The sequence below is a fragment of the Camelus dromedarius genome, chromosome 7, assembly GCF_036321535.1.
Source record: "Camelus dromedarius isolate mCamDro1 chromosome 7, mCamDro1.pat, whole genome shotgun sequence".
Lineage (NCBI taxonomy): Eukaryota > Metazoa > Chordata > Mammalia > Artiodactyla > Camelidae > Camelus > Camelus dromedarius.
The window spans coordinates 26391596-26409869 of NC_087442.1; the positions used below are offsets into that span (position 1 = coordinate 26391596).

Genomic DNA, 18274 nt, shown 5'->3' on the forward strand with positions numbered 1-18274 from the left:
AAACACAGGCACTGACAATCTGTCCTGAACTATCTTTTCAAAGATATTTATGCAGCAGATAGCCTTGAAAGAGATGGTCTCTCACTCCAGAGCAAAGAGGAGGTTTTGTCCAGTATAACAAAAACAATGCCTCTCTCTGGGGCAAAGGGCAGGCCTGCTCGCTGTCCATTACAAACTTTCAAACTCCCGAGGCTCAGAGTTCCTCTCCTGAAACGCAAACCAAAGTATACAAGTGTCACCTAGCCCTCTTCACATCACCCCATGGGAGCCAGGATTCAGTGAACCAGTGCGAACGCTGATAATCTGTCTGCTGCTATTGCTATAAATAATAAAGTCCTTTGTCTCTGACCCAGGAGTCTTCTGCCGTCTCCTATGAAACCGTGGCAGGCTGACTTGTAAGCCTGGAAGTAGGTAAAATCTCAGACCCTTTGACAGAAACATAAAATTGTGCTGATAATCAATCATATAAAGAGAGAAAATACTGCGAGCCTGTTGCTTGACTTTTCAAAAGTAGGATGATCCAGTTTTCGAGCACTATATGTTGGTATAATATCTTATATGCATCATTCTTCAAATTATACACACACATATGCATACCAGTAGAATATACTTTATGTTTAAAATTAAATCTGTGAAATGAGTCTCACCATCCTCGTTTTTTGGATTAAAAAAGTAAAACAAAACAAAACAAAAAAACCAACAGCAACCTGAATTTAACTCACACAGCTAATAGGTGGCGGAGCTAAAATCTGACTTGAAAATTTATGTTTTGCCTGTCTCGAAATGCAACCCAGCTCAAAATGCCATAGGCCACTTTGACTTGAAGTGAAATGGATAAAGTATATAGTATTATGTTTAGTTTTACTATCTTATCTTTTTAATAGTAACTTGCCTTTTAAAAAATATTTAGGTACCAGCATGATTCTATCTAATCTGTATTCAATACCAAATATTCAGTATTCACAACAAATAACATGTTTTTAATCTTGTGAATACTGAGTTTGTATTATATGCTGTGTTTTCATAGCAAAAGTCTACAGCATAAGCGATTGTTTATAAAGCTTATATCAGAAAACAGTGTTGTAGACATACTCCTTTAAAGCTACACATCTAAGAAAATTATCTTCAGCTGCAGAAAGATAACATTACAAGAGAAATAATTCCACTTAAAAGGCTGTGTATTCTGTGAAATTATCTTGTTAATCACAGAGAAGAATAGAAGATTAACAAACTGGGCAGAGTTAGGAAGGGACTACGTATGTCTAGAACTTGCAGATATTCTTGAGAATAAAAAATACCTGAAGCAAAAAAAAGACAGAAAAAAAAGCTTTTTAAGGTTATGGAAGCAAAACGTAAATTTAGGTAAAAGTTGCTTCGGGAATTTTTTAAAACTGCTAATCCATTTCTGGCTATAAACAGGCTTTCATTCTTACAATCTTATTCTGCAAACTCCAAGGCTCATCAATCATTTTGAAATGTAAACAGCAAAAAAGAAAAACATGCTTTAAAAGTAGGCAGGCTCCATTCCAAATGTTAAACAAATATTTTCCAAATTGCCTTAATTAAAGGATTTCCAGATACTTATGAATAATGCCTTAATGGAAATAATTATTTACTTGCTTCTCATGAAAACATTACTTTTTTCATAAAATAAAAAACTATCCAGCTAAGATTTACAAAAACAAAACAAAGATTATGGAGTCAGTTACAACTGTCCTGTAAAACAATAACCACAGAACCAGGAATAAACAGCTATTATTTATTTAAAACAAGTATCTTAAACTGAAATTTTAATTGCTGACTTATGTTCATTTTAATTTAATCCTTGGTAAATGACAGTAGAAGACCATAGTCTTAACACTGGGACATACCAATGTGGTTAACATTTGGTGGGGAAGCCGAAACCCCATGGAAAAGCCAACGGGTTAAGATATCAGTTTTCTGATTCAACTTGGGACACAAATTAATTTTTTAAAAAACATTATGAAAACTATGTGGGTCTAAATTTTAATTATATAGTGAAATACTTTCCAGGGGCATAAGCTGTTAAACATTAAATGGGTTTTGAACTAGAAATGTGAGGAACCCTGTCATTGATGGGTTTTAAAGTAGGCTATAATTTCCTCTATGAAGATACATCCGCTATCTGATGTTTTCTTTCCACTGTGGGAATCTATGAGGAAGTGAGATGGTAATTTTTGTCCCAACTTTCTATCAAGACTAACTGAGAGAATTTCAGAAAGAAGAAACATGTTTGCTGGGATCAGAATCACTTAATCATAAACAAATACATTTTTTAAAAACTTCGAGTTTTATCTAATTAAGAAATACTAGGATAATTGCTTTTAAAATAAAGCAGCAATTATTTCTGAAGACAAATACGTAGTAAGAAAAGGAACATTCATCTAGAAAGTGAGAAGGCAGGACTTAAAGAAAGAATATCAGTGTTACGTGTTATTCCTTATTATCAAGGTCTTTCTTCCCACTGGCAAAAGCTTGTGGATTCTGGAAGATTTGTGAAAGTGATAAACAAAGGAGCTTAGTAGACTGAGCTGAGATCTCCTTATTTGGTGCCTACTGAGGAAGCCTACATATTTCACAGGTTTATGCATAAAGACGCAAACGGAAGATTACCTGGAAATCTTCTAATTATTTGACATAATCCTTCCTTTCTGCAAAGATGATGCTGTATTTCTGGTAATATGTTTACCTGAAAGGAATGAAAAAGATTCTAGTGAGTTATGCATTCATAAATGCTACAGCAAAGAAAACACAAACAGCCCGAAGGGTACAGGTGTGAGGCACTGTCCACACCATTCACCCCCTACCTTCAAATCTCTGTAAGTCAGCATTCAAATCCAGAATAATAAAGCGGCTTATTTGATAACATAAAATAAAAACTTGCTCTTAGAAATCTTCAAAATATTTGGGAACACTTTTTAAAAATTTGATATATTTCAAAGCCATGATACTCGCTAGAAAAAAAAAGGAATAATTTATGTCACGATGGCAAATGGAGGAAGACGACTAACTTGATAGTTGCAAATTTTGCCTTGGCAAAAAAAATAGCACTTAACATACCTCAAAGTCAACTAAACTCCAAAGTTCCAAAGCCCCTCAATGACTTGAATCACAAACATCTAAGTGGTAATTTAGTTCTAAAACTGTTAGCATTTATAGCTTTCAAGTCATACTGAGGGCATTATTCCTTCCAAATATAAAACCCAGTCACCACAAAACTCTATTTGAACAAAAATCTGTTCTTAGGAAGCTTCATAAGTGTTATCATAAATTCAAATATATTTTTTCATTTATAAAGAAGAGATACAAAACAAGCTTGATTCTCTCCTTTTTTGAATCTACAGATTAAGCCAGCAATTCTCAACTAATTCCCTCAAAAAATGCCAAATATGGTAACGCCTTGTTAAAACCAACAGAAAGAGATGAGTGTAAATCAGCTTGAAAATTAGATGCATTTTTGAGCAATTATTGATTATTTTCAAATCAATCCACTCTACACTAATACCATATTAGAGCTTCTTTACTGTGGCCTGCTGGCACGACTTGATAAAAAGAACTCAGCTAGAGAAAAGAGAAGGAACCAGAAACATGGGTTGTAGTCCCACTTCTGGTACGTAACAGAATCAGAACCTTGAGCACGTCACTTTGCTTCTCTTTTTCAATTTCTCCATTTGTAAAATGGAGACTTCGGTCTCTAAGTTCCACCTCTGCCCTGAGCTTTGATCAATTCAATAATTCAATCAGAAGTAGTTTTTAAAAAATGATTCATTTAAAGTGCTTTGAAACAGTTCATGGATTAAAAATTCTCTAACCCTGGCACTCTTGTTAACTCTATCCATATATTCAGCAAACTGTAAACTTTCAACACAGGTCATCTATGAATAAAGCCAGGCTTTAGCAGAATCCACTCTTGTGAATCTGGGAATTGAGAAAAGGCTATAAAAATAGCACACTTTAGATTTTAGGGATGTTTACATTTCTCAGATTCAAAAGTGAGAAAGTTCAGAGACTAAATGTAGGAAAAGAAGAAGGCCTTTCACAGAGTCCTGAAGTTTTAAATTCAGAATCCCTAAGACAGGCTGGAGGGAGGGGACAGAGCACTGCAAAATTATGGGGAACCCACCATAGAGATTTGGGGGTTTTTTTGCTATTATTATTAACACACAGGGCACTTCTCTAAATTAAATTGTGAAAGGCTTTAAAGGTCAATAAACTGGAACCATTTTCCACCACGTAAGGCAAGATCACTCAGTTGCTGTTGATGAAATAGAATCTCTAACAACAGGAGGACCAAGAAAGAGAACCAGCATTAGGTGAGCAGCAGGTGAGGCTACTGACCCAGGTCCTGCTTACAACCCTCTCCGACTTCTTGGGCTCAGAGCAAACGTGCCGCCATTGCAGATGCTTAGAGCATCCCTGTTATGCCGTCCTGACCTCTACAAACTGAAAGGAAGAGCAGAGCCCTGGTAAAATGGGTAGCAGTAACTGAACCAAAGGGCCAGAAGAATTTGTGTAGATGCTGCAAAGACAGAGTGCAGCTTGCACAGATTCCAGATTGGCGGGTAGTTGCTGTGTCATATTAGAGAGATGGATGAGTTTTCACATGAGACCTGGGTCAGAAGGATGAACTGACTCAGGGTCAACAAAGCACTTGCTTGAAAAGGCCAGAGCCAAGCCAAAGGAAGCAACTGCTCTCCCTTTCCCACCCGCCATCCAATGACCTCTTCCCCTGCTCTTTCCTCCAAAGCACAGCCTTGGAATTCACAGAGTTGAAGAAGATGACATGACCGTGGTGACACATGACACTAGAAATATTGTCTCCCTTCTACTCTGGAACTGAGCACCAAACTAAGCAGTTAAACTGAATAACTTGGCACAAAGAAATAAACACATGCAAGGGCTATGGGTCCTACAGCTGTGGTAAATCAACTTTATTATACGTGTTTTAAATTTTTAATTATTAACCCTAATAATATTCTTCAATATCTTAGTGTTTTTATTCTTATTTTTCACATACCTCATAAAATATGTAAGATTTGCATTGTTATCAAGTAGAAAATAATCAAAGAAGTTTTATCTAGAATTAGCTGACTTTTATACAATAAGCTTCTCCAGATTAATACTGCAATAATTATTGTTTACTAGGATTTTATTCCAGGCAGTTTTAGGCTCATAGCAAAATTGAGAGGAAGATACAGAGATTTCCCATTTATCCACTGCCCCCCTACTACCACACACACCCTCCTCCATTATCCCCCAGCAGAGGGGTACATTTGTTACAATTGATGAACCCACATTGACACATCATTACCACTCAAATAGTCATTTTTAAATATATACCAATATAGTAACATAATATATTTGTATTAAGTTTGAATGCATCGAATTGAGTATATTGAGTCTGTAAATGTGTGTGTGTTATAGAGACCGCTGTTTTTCTTGGTATAAAACCTTTCATATCTTTGAAAAGATTAGAATGCATCTGAAAAAAATGATAATGGCATTTGAGCCCCGGAACATTTCTGAGATCAAACTGGGAGAAAGGAAACGTGCATTTAGGAAGATTTCAATCCTAACGTACTTTCTAGAATCCTAATCTGGGGTAATCTGCATCTAAACTGTTTTCATTACATATAATTCTTATTTTGAGACATAGTTAATCAATAAGAGCAACAGTAAAAATATTATTTATAAACATTCAGAAAGTGTTGTAATAAATCAAAAAAACTAAGATGGCAGTAATACCATTAACTCATTAAGGAGAGGAGACATTTGAATTTGGGCTATTTATAAAGTGTAAGAGGGCACCCAGGGATTTTTTTGTTGTTGTTGTTACTCATGAACATGGAGAGGGACACACACTTCACATTGCATCATAGGGAACTTTCCTTCATTAGGTCTGTACAGATGTTCACATCTTTTATTTTATCAAAAATCAGATCTCTGACAACTGTTTAGTATCATCCATTGGGAAGAGAATTAATGGCAAGAAGAGAACCAGTTAAAAGAAAAAAAGTATTTTTATCCCCTATGTCTCTCATGTGCATTTATCACTCCATCATATTCACCTGACAATGGCCTCGCACGCTCCAAAATATGAGCCAGTTCAGTCCTTCTCAGTGCTCCAAGCGCTAAAAACAGCATCCTGGATTCAGGGACTGCTAATCCTACAAACATTTAGAACTAGAAGTGAAATCTCTCTGCTCTTGAAACACTAGGACCTGTCTGTGAGAGGTGAGAGAGAGCCCCTCTTACTAAACTTGGTGGCACCCCGTTCATGGACCTCACTTCACTTTTACACCCCATGGACCAACACGCTTTTAAATTCCTGGTACTCTCCTCCTGACTGGAGAGACTCCGGGCCTTTCATCTTCTATAACAGATCTCATGATCGTTTTCATTAAACACTTAAATTCCAAAGCTCTGAAGTGGTCAGTAATCCTTATTTGAGCAGGTGCCCTTTCTCTGTTCATTCCAAGGTCACTGACAATTCTACAACATCCCCAACAAATCTGAAGCAACTTCTGTTTTGAATAGTTACGTTCACATAAGTAAGTACATGGCTCAAAACACTTCAAATTATTCATGCTCCAAACTGACAGTTATCTAATATGCGCCATTTAGAATTTATGTATTCCTTAGGAATATTCATTAGAATAGGCTGTAAGTGCAGTGGCTAAATATTTATTTAGAAAGATGCTGTAGTGATATGGTTAAGAAAACAGGATTTAAAGTCAGACTGCCTGAGTGTGAATCCCAGGGGCTTCACTTTTACCCAGGAGGACTCAAGCAATTTTCTTAATCTCTCTGTGCTTCAGTCTCCTCCTATGTAAAGATGGATATAAACAAATATGTAAGCACTCAGAAAGGCACCCACAGGAGCCCCTGGCAGAGTGGAGGGTGGGAATAGAGAGAAGCTGAGCACTTATCTTCCTGGCTTCCTCTCTGCAGGGCCATGATTTGGCAATGGCTGCATTCCTCTATGTGTAGAGCTCCTTTCCAGGGATCGCTCTTTCTTGGCTCCGGCTCTCAAATTTTGCTACACCACTCCTTCTACATGGCCTTCTTCAGACCAAGGATGGTAAAATCTGGTGCTGATGCTGATCCCTGGGGGCCTCTAATCTTTTTGTTTCTCTTATCCTGCCAAACGCTCTGTAAATAGCTCTTTCATTAGTTCCTCTTCAGTTAAATCCTTTTGAGTACGGCATGTGTTTCCTGCTGGGAGGTTGACTGATACACACAGCAAATACTGTCGACTTTATTCTGTAGCTGATGGGAAGCCATGCAAGAGTTTAAGCACAAGGGTAGCCAGGGTAATTCAGCTTTTTATATTTTTCATGCTGATTACTGTGTGCCGGGTGGATTTCAGGGGCAAAATACTTGCTTCAGAAAAATCAGTGGGGAGGATTCGGCAATTGCCCTGGCCAGATATGGGGAATGACCAGAATAAAGGTAGTAAGTGTGGAAAGTAGGTAAGATATTAAAGAACTATTTACAAGTTAGTATTCGTGATGGATAGGATGCAGATGACATGGGAGAGGAAGGGCTCGAAGGTGAAGGCCAGACTGCTATCTTAGGAAGTGACAGAGTGGTTAATCATGCTTACAACCAACAGAATGGTCCTGCAGAGCTACTAACAGGAAGAGCAGAAGTGAATTCACCGGGGGAAACAATGAATTCAATTTCTCTGGGTTGAGTGTGAGGTGTCTGGGTGACGTGGAACTGGAGATGCTCAGCAGGCAGTTATATCTTGCAAGGCTGAAGCCTGGAAAGTGCTGTGAACTTTAGATGCTGATTTGGGTGTCATCAAGGACAAGTGGTGGTTGAAACTTTCAGGGTGGTGTTGGGGAACAGAGGCGTTTAAAGAACTGACAGAAGAAAGGTGGCTCAGCTCTGAAGAACACAGAAAGGATGGCCAAAGATGTACAAGAAGAACCACAAGAATGTGCTCAGCCCAAGAGAGGAAGGAAGGAGGATTGCACTTGTCAACTGCGGAAATATCAAATGATCGGGGTGGCTTCTATGGTACAATTTTACTACTGAAAAACAGCTATTGGTTTTGACATTTTTCTCACAGATTTTTGAAAGTTATCAAAAATAGAGCATACACAAATTTTCCAGGACAATGGCTAGCATAATGCAGACATTTGATAATTTTTAGTTAATTTTTCTAAAAAACATTTGTAAAAGTCTACACAAAATAGTAAATGTTGGATGCCAATTTTAAAAGTGAATGAAAAGCTGCATACATTTTGTTATAATTCAGAATATCAATTTAAATTTGAAAAAGTCAAAACAAAGGTCTAGAGAATAAAATCTGTACTACTTTGGATGAACACGTGGCCAGGGTAAGCAACACTCCACAGGCTACATACATCTACAGGAAGTTTGGGGTCCTGCTAGGGGAAACTGGATCCTTATTGGTAGCAGCTGAAGTTGAAGGGGATCATAACAAACAAAACAACGGTGAACACTTTATGGTAAAGTGTAAAAGGCATGGCCATTGAAACTTTCTCCATCCAATGGCTCCAGTTTTTTAAGACTTTTTTTTTTTTAACATTATGGACCAGGAAATATGGGTATTAACATCCATAGGTCTGATAAAATCTGTGCACACTTTGAAAAAGAATGTTTACCTTTTGATGCAGACCTAAATGGCACACGTCTTCCTTGGATATGCAGGGTTTTCCACCAGCTTTCCTGGAAGACAGGCAAATGAGCAGATCCCAAGAGCCTGAATCACCTAATAGCAAAAGAGTATACAAAAACAAACAATTTTTTATCAGATTTTTAAAGGTACCATTTACTTCTTCAGATTAACAAATATAATTATTTAAATCCTAAAACACAAGTAACAATGATTCTGAAAATACTTAAAAGTCAATATTCAGAGTCACTAAAATTCTACTTTTCTAATTAAGCAGAACTAACATTTTTATATTTAATATTGTATCCTGGGGAAAATGCAATTATTTGAAGCTATATTATAACATTCCTTTTAAAGACTAAAATTAGAATGTTTCAAGTCACTAGTTTTGTAAATTAATAAGGACTTACTGAGACTGAGAAGAAAGCAGATTATGAAGTCCTCTAAGAGATGACAGAGTTGTAAAATCAAATAATGATAAGAAGTTAAAACACTGAAAGTTTTTTCCTGGGCTTCTGTATCACCATTACATTTCAAAGATCTTAAATCAAAAATGCTTTTATAAGATTTCTTACAAAGAAAAAGCTGTGCTAGGTAGAAAAATAAAATTTAATGAGAATTTTAAGATAGGTTTTGTCTACAAGGAATTTGTGTTCTAGTTATAGACAGCAGAGTTGACTTTAAAATATAAAGTATTACATGGTCTAAAGCAAATGATATTCAAGCTACTTCACCAAGAACAAAGTTCTTTGCCAATAAATCATAGTTAACTTGCCAAAATAATCTCAGAAGAGTACATTTTTGCATAATACTTGACCATTTAAAAATGAACATTTATGTAGATATGGATTTATTTTCCCTTATTCTTTTTTGATCTATTTGCATAAATTCGTATCAGCACACCTTGCATATATAACTGATGCTTTAGAAATATTTGTTAAATAAATGAATAACTAGCCAATGACAGAGTAGTAAATACATTACTTCAGAGACAATATAGAAATAGGCATCTTAAAAACAAACAGACAAAAAGCCCAGAGCCCAGAAAAAAGAACACGAAATAATGTGTAAAAGAATTGGTACTACTTGGGGAAACTTTCCCCATTTTGGATAGAAATCTAGTTTAGAAAATTAAGCAATTTCTGTACACATGGCATCTTTTGTTGACCAGTCCTAAGATAAATGTTTCTTCGAGTAATTATGTACGCCAGACCTTACAAGTCACCTCCTGCATTAAGTATCAGTTGCTTCTAAAAAGCTAGAAATTATCCAACGCCTCCAAATTCTGTTTTCTTAAAATTTCCTAGAATTTCTCACTTGAGAGCATAATGCTTTGAAAGAAGAGCTTTACGGTTAAAAAAAAAAAAAAAACTAGTTGATGAGGAAGAGTGATCTATGACAATTAGGAATGAAATATCTCTCTCCATGAATCAGATCTTTTTCCATTTGACAAGTTCTGTGCTGTTTGAGGTACTGGTTTCTTCTGGAGTCTTGTTGTTAGAAGGGAAACTGCTCTGCCAAACAGAAGGATCAGGAAAACTGAACTCAAGTTAACAGTTGAGCTCTTGTCCTAGAACTCTGTTTGATGTATCCCAAGATGCTGGGAGATAACACAGCTGTTCAAAAGAACAAGGAGAAATGATGCTGGCAATCCAGGGGGTGGGAGAAATCGCATCCAGGTAACAGCCATCAGGCTTTAGGTATCACAGGCTTACCCTGCCCCATGCACCTTCACTTTGAAGGAAACGACTGACAGATTCCTATAGTCAAAACCTCTGTAATGATCCCAGTGCTTTATTCTAAATGTGCACCTGGCATTGTCAGCCACAACCTTTTGATATGGATTCATAAGAGAAAAACACAAAGACTGTTTTCATTTGATATTACTTCTATCCCAGAAAACACCAAAATCCTAGGAGAAACCTCCTGTCATACTATACTCAACTAGATATTTTAAGGAGATAAGAATATGTAGTGAGAGAGAGAGAGGGATTTCAAATTATGGACTGCATTGTTCGGGTGTTGAAAACAGAGTATGTTTTATATTCCTTTAAGCCTGGAGCATGCCCCCTTCACTAACCAATGCATACACATGATTTCTAGAGCCAATAGACAGAAATATATATTTAAGTCATAAATGTTTGAAACTGGAAACACATTTAAATAATTCAAAGCATTCAATTTATTAAGAGCCTACTCTGAGCAGGACATTATACTAGAAATATGAAAGTAAACAGCAAAACAAAAGGCCATGTAGTCACTGCCCCTAGAAATCTGTCAGGTACCTAAACATCAAAAAGAATTCAGGGCAACTTGTATAGCATCACACAGCTTCTTGACTTTCATAAGGGTTACCCCCCTTCTCTCAAAAATATTTAATTAATATTTTAAATTAAAAATTAGTATTTCAAAAATACCTTATTGTACATCAATTTCCTCTTAAAATGAAGCAAAGTATAATCAAAAATTTTAGGTGCTCTCTTTACATGAGTCTTGCCTAATTCCTGCTACCATGGTCTGAAAAAAGACTGGTTGTTCTTACTTAGAAATCCTATTGTTACCCTCGCTGAATTTAACGTCAAACTTCCAATGCTCTATTTCTTAGTTAAATTTTTTAGTTATTTTTTTATTCTTATAATTTTTTTACATTTTTATTGCGTTACAGTCATTTTACAATGTTGTGTCAAATTCCAGTGTAGAGCACAATTTTTCAGTTATACATGAACATACATATATTCATTGTCACATTTTTTTTCGCTGTGAGCTACCACAAGATCTTGTATGCATTTCCCTGTGCTATACAATATAATCTTGTTTATCTATTCTGCATATGCCTGTCAGTATCTACAAAATTCTAGTTAAAGCAGACCTTTTCACTTTCTCTTCATTTCTATGTAGAAGTCGACTCCCTTCCCTGAATCCCACAGCCCCTTTTTAATGAAAAAGCTTTATTTGTTTTATGAGTGGAGCTATGAATTCAAGCTTGGTTTAAAAAATCCTCTAAAGCCACACTGAAATCTAGAAACTGGGCAGAGAGAAAAGCACACTCACCAGCGAAATAGATTACAGACAGAAGTCAAAACCTTGGAGCATTTAAGATACAAATTTGTGCCTCAAGAAGATGACAGACAAGTGGATCCTGGGAAGCTCTGGGGCCACACTCGACAAGCTGGAAGCACGACCTCGAGCGGACAAAGCCCAGGGCGTAGAGCAGACACTGCAGGCCACAGGGGGCATCACGCCCGCACCTGGGGTACAACTGGGCTGCACAGATCTTGCTTTGTTTTTGTTTTTAATTTTAGGTATCTGCCAAAACGCAAACGTCAGCACAAGTCACATAAAAACCCAGATTTCAACTTCCATTTGAAAACGCAGAGGTTTTGGGTCCATGTCCTACAAGGCTGCTCCTGACAGCTGAGGACAGCTTCCCACATCTTCTGAAGTTAACCACAGGGGCCCCGCCTGTTCCCAGCCCTGCCTGGGCTCAGCCTCGAGCAGCAGCCAGCAGTCCGAGGGCTGATGTGAAACCCTGGTGTGTGGGTTTTCCATGAACTGCTCGTTCGGCAAGCTGGCGTTCCTTGTTTCAGCTTTTAATGAATTAGGCTTGCTCACTAGGAAAATTGGTTTTGCTGAGATGCCTGTAGGCACGTGGATACGCGGTCAGTGGGTCTTTTAAGGATGTTTGAACATACCCTTTGATCTCCAGCTTTGGACATGCTCTTCCACAAGGCTGAGTAAGGTCACTTCAACTCTGGAGACACTTCATTGGCTACGCTAAAGGACTGAAGTGTGGCCTCTGAGAGTCATTCCTTCTCTACGGAGCCTGGAAAAACAAAGATTGGCTTGTAGTCATCTTTCTCACTTATGTCTCTCCAGTCGGAATGTTAAAGTGGACCAGGTCCCACACAGAGGTGGGCCTGTCTTCTTCTCTTTCTTGCTCACGCTCTCTCTTTGGACTCTTCTCCACATCAGCCTGCCTCAGGGCTGTTGCCAAAGTCGTAAGTGGCCTAGGACCGGCTCCTTCCAGGCATTGAGGCAAACGTTTTTGTTGCTGGCCTTACTTGATGTGTTTTGTTTGTCCCCAGATGGTTGACATTCAGGGGTAAAAGCTGAGAAGTCAGATTTGGATTTGGGGAAAAAAAAAACAGGCCAAGTGGATCCTGGCCAATTAGGATAGTGGCTTCTTAGGTTTTCCTGGCACAGGGAAAGGAAACCTTATGTGATTCAGCCTAGCTCTTCAGAACACTGCGTCAGGATCTGGGTGCCAAAGCCACACGGATATACAAAGGATTGTGCCAGCAGTAGCAGTAATGCTGTCAGCAGTGAATAGTTCTCAAGCTCTTACGGTGTGCTAGGTATTATTCCAAGAATTTGTCTTAATTGATTCCACACAATACCATGCTGGACAGGATTTTTTTAATTTTTTAAGCCCAGAAAGGTTAAATAAATTGCCCAAGGTCAGCCATCTAATTCATAGTGGGAAAAAATTTTTTGAATACAAGAGTCCAGCTCTAGAGGCCATGTTTGTAACCATTACATCATTATGCCTTCCAAAAACAGGGGGGCAACAGAGACACTTAGCTTTTGATGCCTCATGTGTATTAACTCATGCAGAACTTCCAACAGCACTGTGGAGTAGAAACAATGATTACATACACTTTGCAAGAGAGGACACTGAGGCACAGGGGAATTATCTAGCTTTGGTTTTTTTCCAGCTACTCTCCAGTGTCTATGTTCCTCTGGGACCTTGGAGGGAAAAAAAGACGATAACAGGTGTACCTCAGGTATCCTAGGTCCTCACCCAGCAATGGCAGCCTAAAACATCATTAGTGATAGCACTGTCATTGAAATCAGAAACATTTTTTTCCTGCATGAAAGGAGGAAGTACTCAACTGCACACGTGCTCAGGAACATAACTGGCTCCCAGATCAGGCTCACCAAGCCCTTAACTAGGGAGGTCACAGGGCACAGGTCTAGGAGAACAGGGCAAGGATGTTCCATGCTCCAACTCAAAACTACAAAAACATGAAAAACCTACAGGATTTCTCCCCATAAACTGTGAAACAAAATTGCTGATAGAATTGCTCATTATCATGCTTCCGTAGTGTTGGCTCTGGAAGCCATGAAAACTCCACAGACGATTTAAAGGTGTCAGGGTCCAGCTTGTTAATTCAGACTCAGTACAGCCCTGATTGTAGTTTGTATCCTTCTTTCAGTGTTCTCAGGAACCACCCAACACCTCAGGGTTAGAAGTATGAGCTATTTTTAAAGGTTTTTTGTTCTTGTTTTTGTTTTAATCAAGCATCTGCCCTAAGGAGGGAGGCTGCCTCTAGAATATTTCCAGTCTCTCCTAGGCAGGCTGCCATATAAAGCAAACAATCGTTTCCTGGCTCTCAAATGACCTCCTCATTGATAAAGTCCACTGGATCAGTAGTTCAATCCAGAGGCAGCATCGTTCCTACAAACGCTGTTTATTCTCAGGGAATGACAAGTCTCTTCCTGCTTTATTTTTCTCCAAAGCATTTATCACCATCTGACAGAGTATATATTTCTTGTCTCTTTGCTTATTGTCTGTCTCTCCCCATTTGAATGCGAGCTTCATGAGGGCAGAACTCGGTCTACTGTATTCACTGCTTTATTTCAGTATCTACAACAGTGGCTGGAATTTAAGATTTGCTACCTATTTGCTAAATGCATAAATGACTAACTGAATCCGAGAAGCAGATCAATAATTAAAACTCAATCAAATGCTATTATATTGAAATACTTTTGTAAAAATTAAAAATGGGTGGGTAGGAAGAAAAAAATGTAGTTTTTTAAAAAGGATATAAAAATGCATTTTTGTTCTTAGTAAGAATGAAAGAGAAGTACATAAGAAAAAACAACAGCAACCACTCATTGCATTTAAAGAATTGCAATATTAATTTTAAAAACTAATACCAGATTCTAAGTGCTTTATTTTAGAACATTTCTGTGAATACATGCATTAGATTGAAGCAGAAAAGATTTATAAAGTATGACTTGGAAAACAAACTTGTCCAGGAACTTCCAAGATACATAGTTACCAAAGCCAAGCCTCATTTACTTACAGTATTATAATATTATATTCCATAAGGATGTAAGTAAGTCTGATTTCCTAAAATTTGTTTTATTTCACTGTGAAATATTAAAATGGTTTATTTTTAAGTAATACATAATATTCCTTTATAATATAACATGAGGATATTCCATATGTTCATTGTTCCATTTGTATATCTTCTTTTTCACACCTGTAAGATTCTTTTTTTTTTTTTTTTTTTGATGGAGGTACTGGGGATTGAATCCAGGACCTCATGCATGCTAAGCATGTGCTCTACCACTGAGCTATTTCCCTATCCCCTGTAAGATTCTTATTGAATAAAAAAAATCTTCCTTTATCCGTATCCTTCCTTTACCAGAATTAGTAAATGGTTTACATTCATGAATACGTTATCAACTTATTGATAATAAATTGGGTTCTACATTTGATTCTACTGCAAGATTGTTCAGATATAAATTAGCCATTTCTGAATCAAGTTGCATTAACCTAGTTTCCTTAACTGTGTTCTTAAAATGATGGATCCGCAGAACAGTAACACAGCACCCATAGTTAATTAATTTTATGCATGGCTTTTCTTTAAGGACAAAAAACATTCAGCTTGTTGTACCTGACACTGATTGCAGTAAACACTTAGTAGGTGGATTGGATATTTCAATTTTCAGAATTCACTTTAAAAGAAATCTCATGTACAGAAATTTGAGAACTTCAATGCATTATACAACATAGTCACAAAATCTAATTAAATCTGGTTTCTTGCCCCAGAAGAGTCTGGCCATGAGTTTTTGCTTGTTATGCCTCGGGCTCCTTATCCTTTAAGAGCTGATGATGAAAACTTTGTGTTTTGCCACAGAGCAATTCTAAACCATTCTCTCCCTTGATGTTCTGAATCCACACTGGGGATAAAGCTCTGCTGTCCTAATGGCTGCCCTCCTTCTGTCCTAAGAGAGGTTGTAAAGACTGTTTCTGTGAAGAGTTTTGTGCTCCTGAAATTCTTCTCATCTACTCACAAGCTCAAGAAAGCCACATTATGCTTAAACTTTTGCAAAAATTCAAGACTCTTGTTCTGAAGAAACGTTTCGTTAAGAAGAGCATGAAAAGAAATAGATCAGTTTATTGCTATGAAATAAACTCAAGAAATGTTTACTTTAGCGGACTTGCTGAAGCTTCCTTCTTTAGGTTTTTTAAGTGGCTTTTAAAAGATTTTCATGCTATTTCTGTGGTCTTCTACTGAAGTATAACTGATTATATGTGCATGCATGTGTATTTAAACTTTTACTGCTTCAAGACTTTTGTTTGGGAGAAAACTCTCATTATCACATTTTACCAACTTTCTAAAAGCCTGGTCCTCACAAGCTTAGAAGACCTTAAAAGAAATGAACTCTGCAGCAATTTAAAAATCAGATAATGCTCAGATATTGCTCAGATATTGGCTTTTAATATCATTCTCCAATAAAATGAACCAGGCTGATTCATGGGCTGGGGTAGTAAATATACAAGATGAGCCTAGAGCAACGTAGTGCTAGAAAATAAGGTAGAGCTCCAAAGCAAACAAGCAAACAGACAACAAACAAAAGCAATGACAGACATCTATTCAGGGGGCACAGGAGCCAATGGTCAAAACTGGAACAACTTGAGCAACAAAGTAAGTAAAGTAATGCTGAATTATAACCCAAAGTATAAAACAAATACCCAGTGGTCCATATTGATATAAACAAATGATGGAATGAAAAAATAAATGGGATGGAAGAGACAAATCTCTGGTATAGAAAAATCCCAAAATAATTTCCACGGCTACTCCAAACTCAAGGAGGTGGAGCACAACTTCCTAGTCCTTTGGCGTGAACTGTGCACAGTAAGATCCTTCCAAAGAGTCCAGTGTGGAAAGGGAAAATAAAAATATAATTTGCAGTGGAAAAACCTGACAAACACTGCCTCAGTCAGGGGCTCCAGGTTAACACCCACAGTGATGTCACGCGGGTGGTGTATCCCCTTGATACGATATATGATGAGGACGATGCTTTACCTCTGTGTTCTTACTCCCACGAACCATAATCCTGGTCTCATCAGGAAAACATCAGGCATCGCCATTGAGAGACTTCAAAATACCTGACCAGTCCTTCTCAAAACTGTCAAGGTCATTAAAAACAAAGAAAGCCTGAGAAATGATCACAGCCAAGAGAGGCCTGAGGCAACATGAGAATGAAATGTAATGTATCCTGGATGGAATCTCGGAAGAGAAAAAGGACATCACATAAAAACTTCAAAAGTTTGAATAAAGCATGGACTTTAGTTTTTTTAAAAATCAGAATAAACATACTCTCCAGAGAAAAGATGATGATTGTTAAGTATATGGCTGTGGCTAGACACGTATTCATTCCATATCTCACCAAGTATTTTATGTTAAGAATGCTGTATTACAAAACCAACCAGCACTACAATGCAGAAAGTGAAAAACAGTTCCTTTCTATACAAGATAGATTCTCTGATAATAAATACTCCAATGGTATTTCAAATATCAAAAGGACTGAAAAATAGATCCAGGCTGGGGTTTGAGACCCTCCTCAGTATATGCAGCTGCCCAAATTTCTAAACTTTCTTTATGTTTGTTGCTATTTCTCTTTATATCCAACTGCTTTGGTGATTTTATTTACATTCATTGCTTTAGCTATTGCTTCCCTGCCACTGCCTCTCAGATTTACATTTCTCAGCTTTTCTTGTGCTTCAGATTTCCAGTTACACTCTAGAACAGACACCCTGCTGAACACGTACAAATCAGAACCTAGTATCTCCTGCCAAAAACCTGTCCGTCCCTCCACTTTTCTTACCGTCAGAAGTGTGGCCACTCTCTCTCCTGCAGGCTCCAAAGCACAACGTCATCTGCAGTAGAACTTGTCTCTCATTCCAGTTTCCATTGATTTCCAATCCCCATCCACTCTACGTTAGAATTTCTTAAATATACCCTGACCTTTCCAAGTCCTATCCCAGTTTCTAAATCTAAGGTCTCACTGTCTCTGCAAAGTCTCCTGATCAGTCTCCCTACTTTTAATCCTTTCCCTTCACTAAGCCATCTTCCTCCTCACAGCCACAGTCTTCCTCTGAAAACACAGATCTTTTCCCTGCCAGCACCACACAGATCAAATCCCTTAGCAAAGCAACAGAGGCCCTTCACACCTGCTCTAACCTCGCCTTCTGGTCCATCTCCCCCAACGTAACACCCCCTGCTCCCACTTCCTCTCAGTCTCCCCAGCCCTTGTGGGTCCCCGAGACTCCACACACTTTCAGAGCTGTGTGTCCTAACATGCCGCTCATGCCGTGGAATGCTCTTCCCCCCAAAACCTGCTTGAGAAATCATCGCTGCATACCAAGTGACCACTTGTAACACCTTCCTACAGCCCTGCATTCAGAATTGGTCACTTCTTTTTCTGTTCTTTCAGAATATTTTATTTCTGCCCTTCATACTGCTTCCATTGTACCTTATATTACAAACATGTATACCTTTCTTATTCAGAAATGGTCCTTGGACCTGT

At 37.8% G+C, this 18274-nt stretch overlaps 1 protein-coding gene across 4 annotated transcripts in view; it reads right to left on the reverse strand.

The window, feature by feature from the left end:
• The window catches only part of CPED1 (cadherin like and PC-esterase domain containing 1), a 250353-nt gene that overhangs the window by 190075 nt on the left and 42004 nt on the right, over window positions 1–18274 (reverse strand). For all 4 annotated transcript variants that reach the window (XR_004137904.2, XM_031455263.2, XM_064487399.1 and 1 more), the window contains 2 exons: window positions 8658–8764; window positions 2635–2710 (listed from right to left, as the gene is read on the reverse strand). Coding sequence is in view for 3 of the 4 variants with exons in the window: in XM_031455263.2 (XP_031311123.1) it covers window positions 2635–2710; window positions 8658–8764 (183 nt within the window). In the remaining variant the exon portion in view is untranslated. The remainder of the gene's footprint in view (window positions 1–2634; window positions 2711–8657; window positions 8765–18274) is intronic.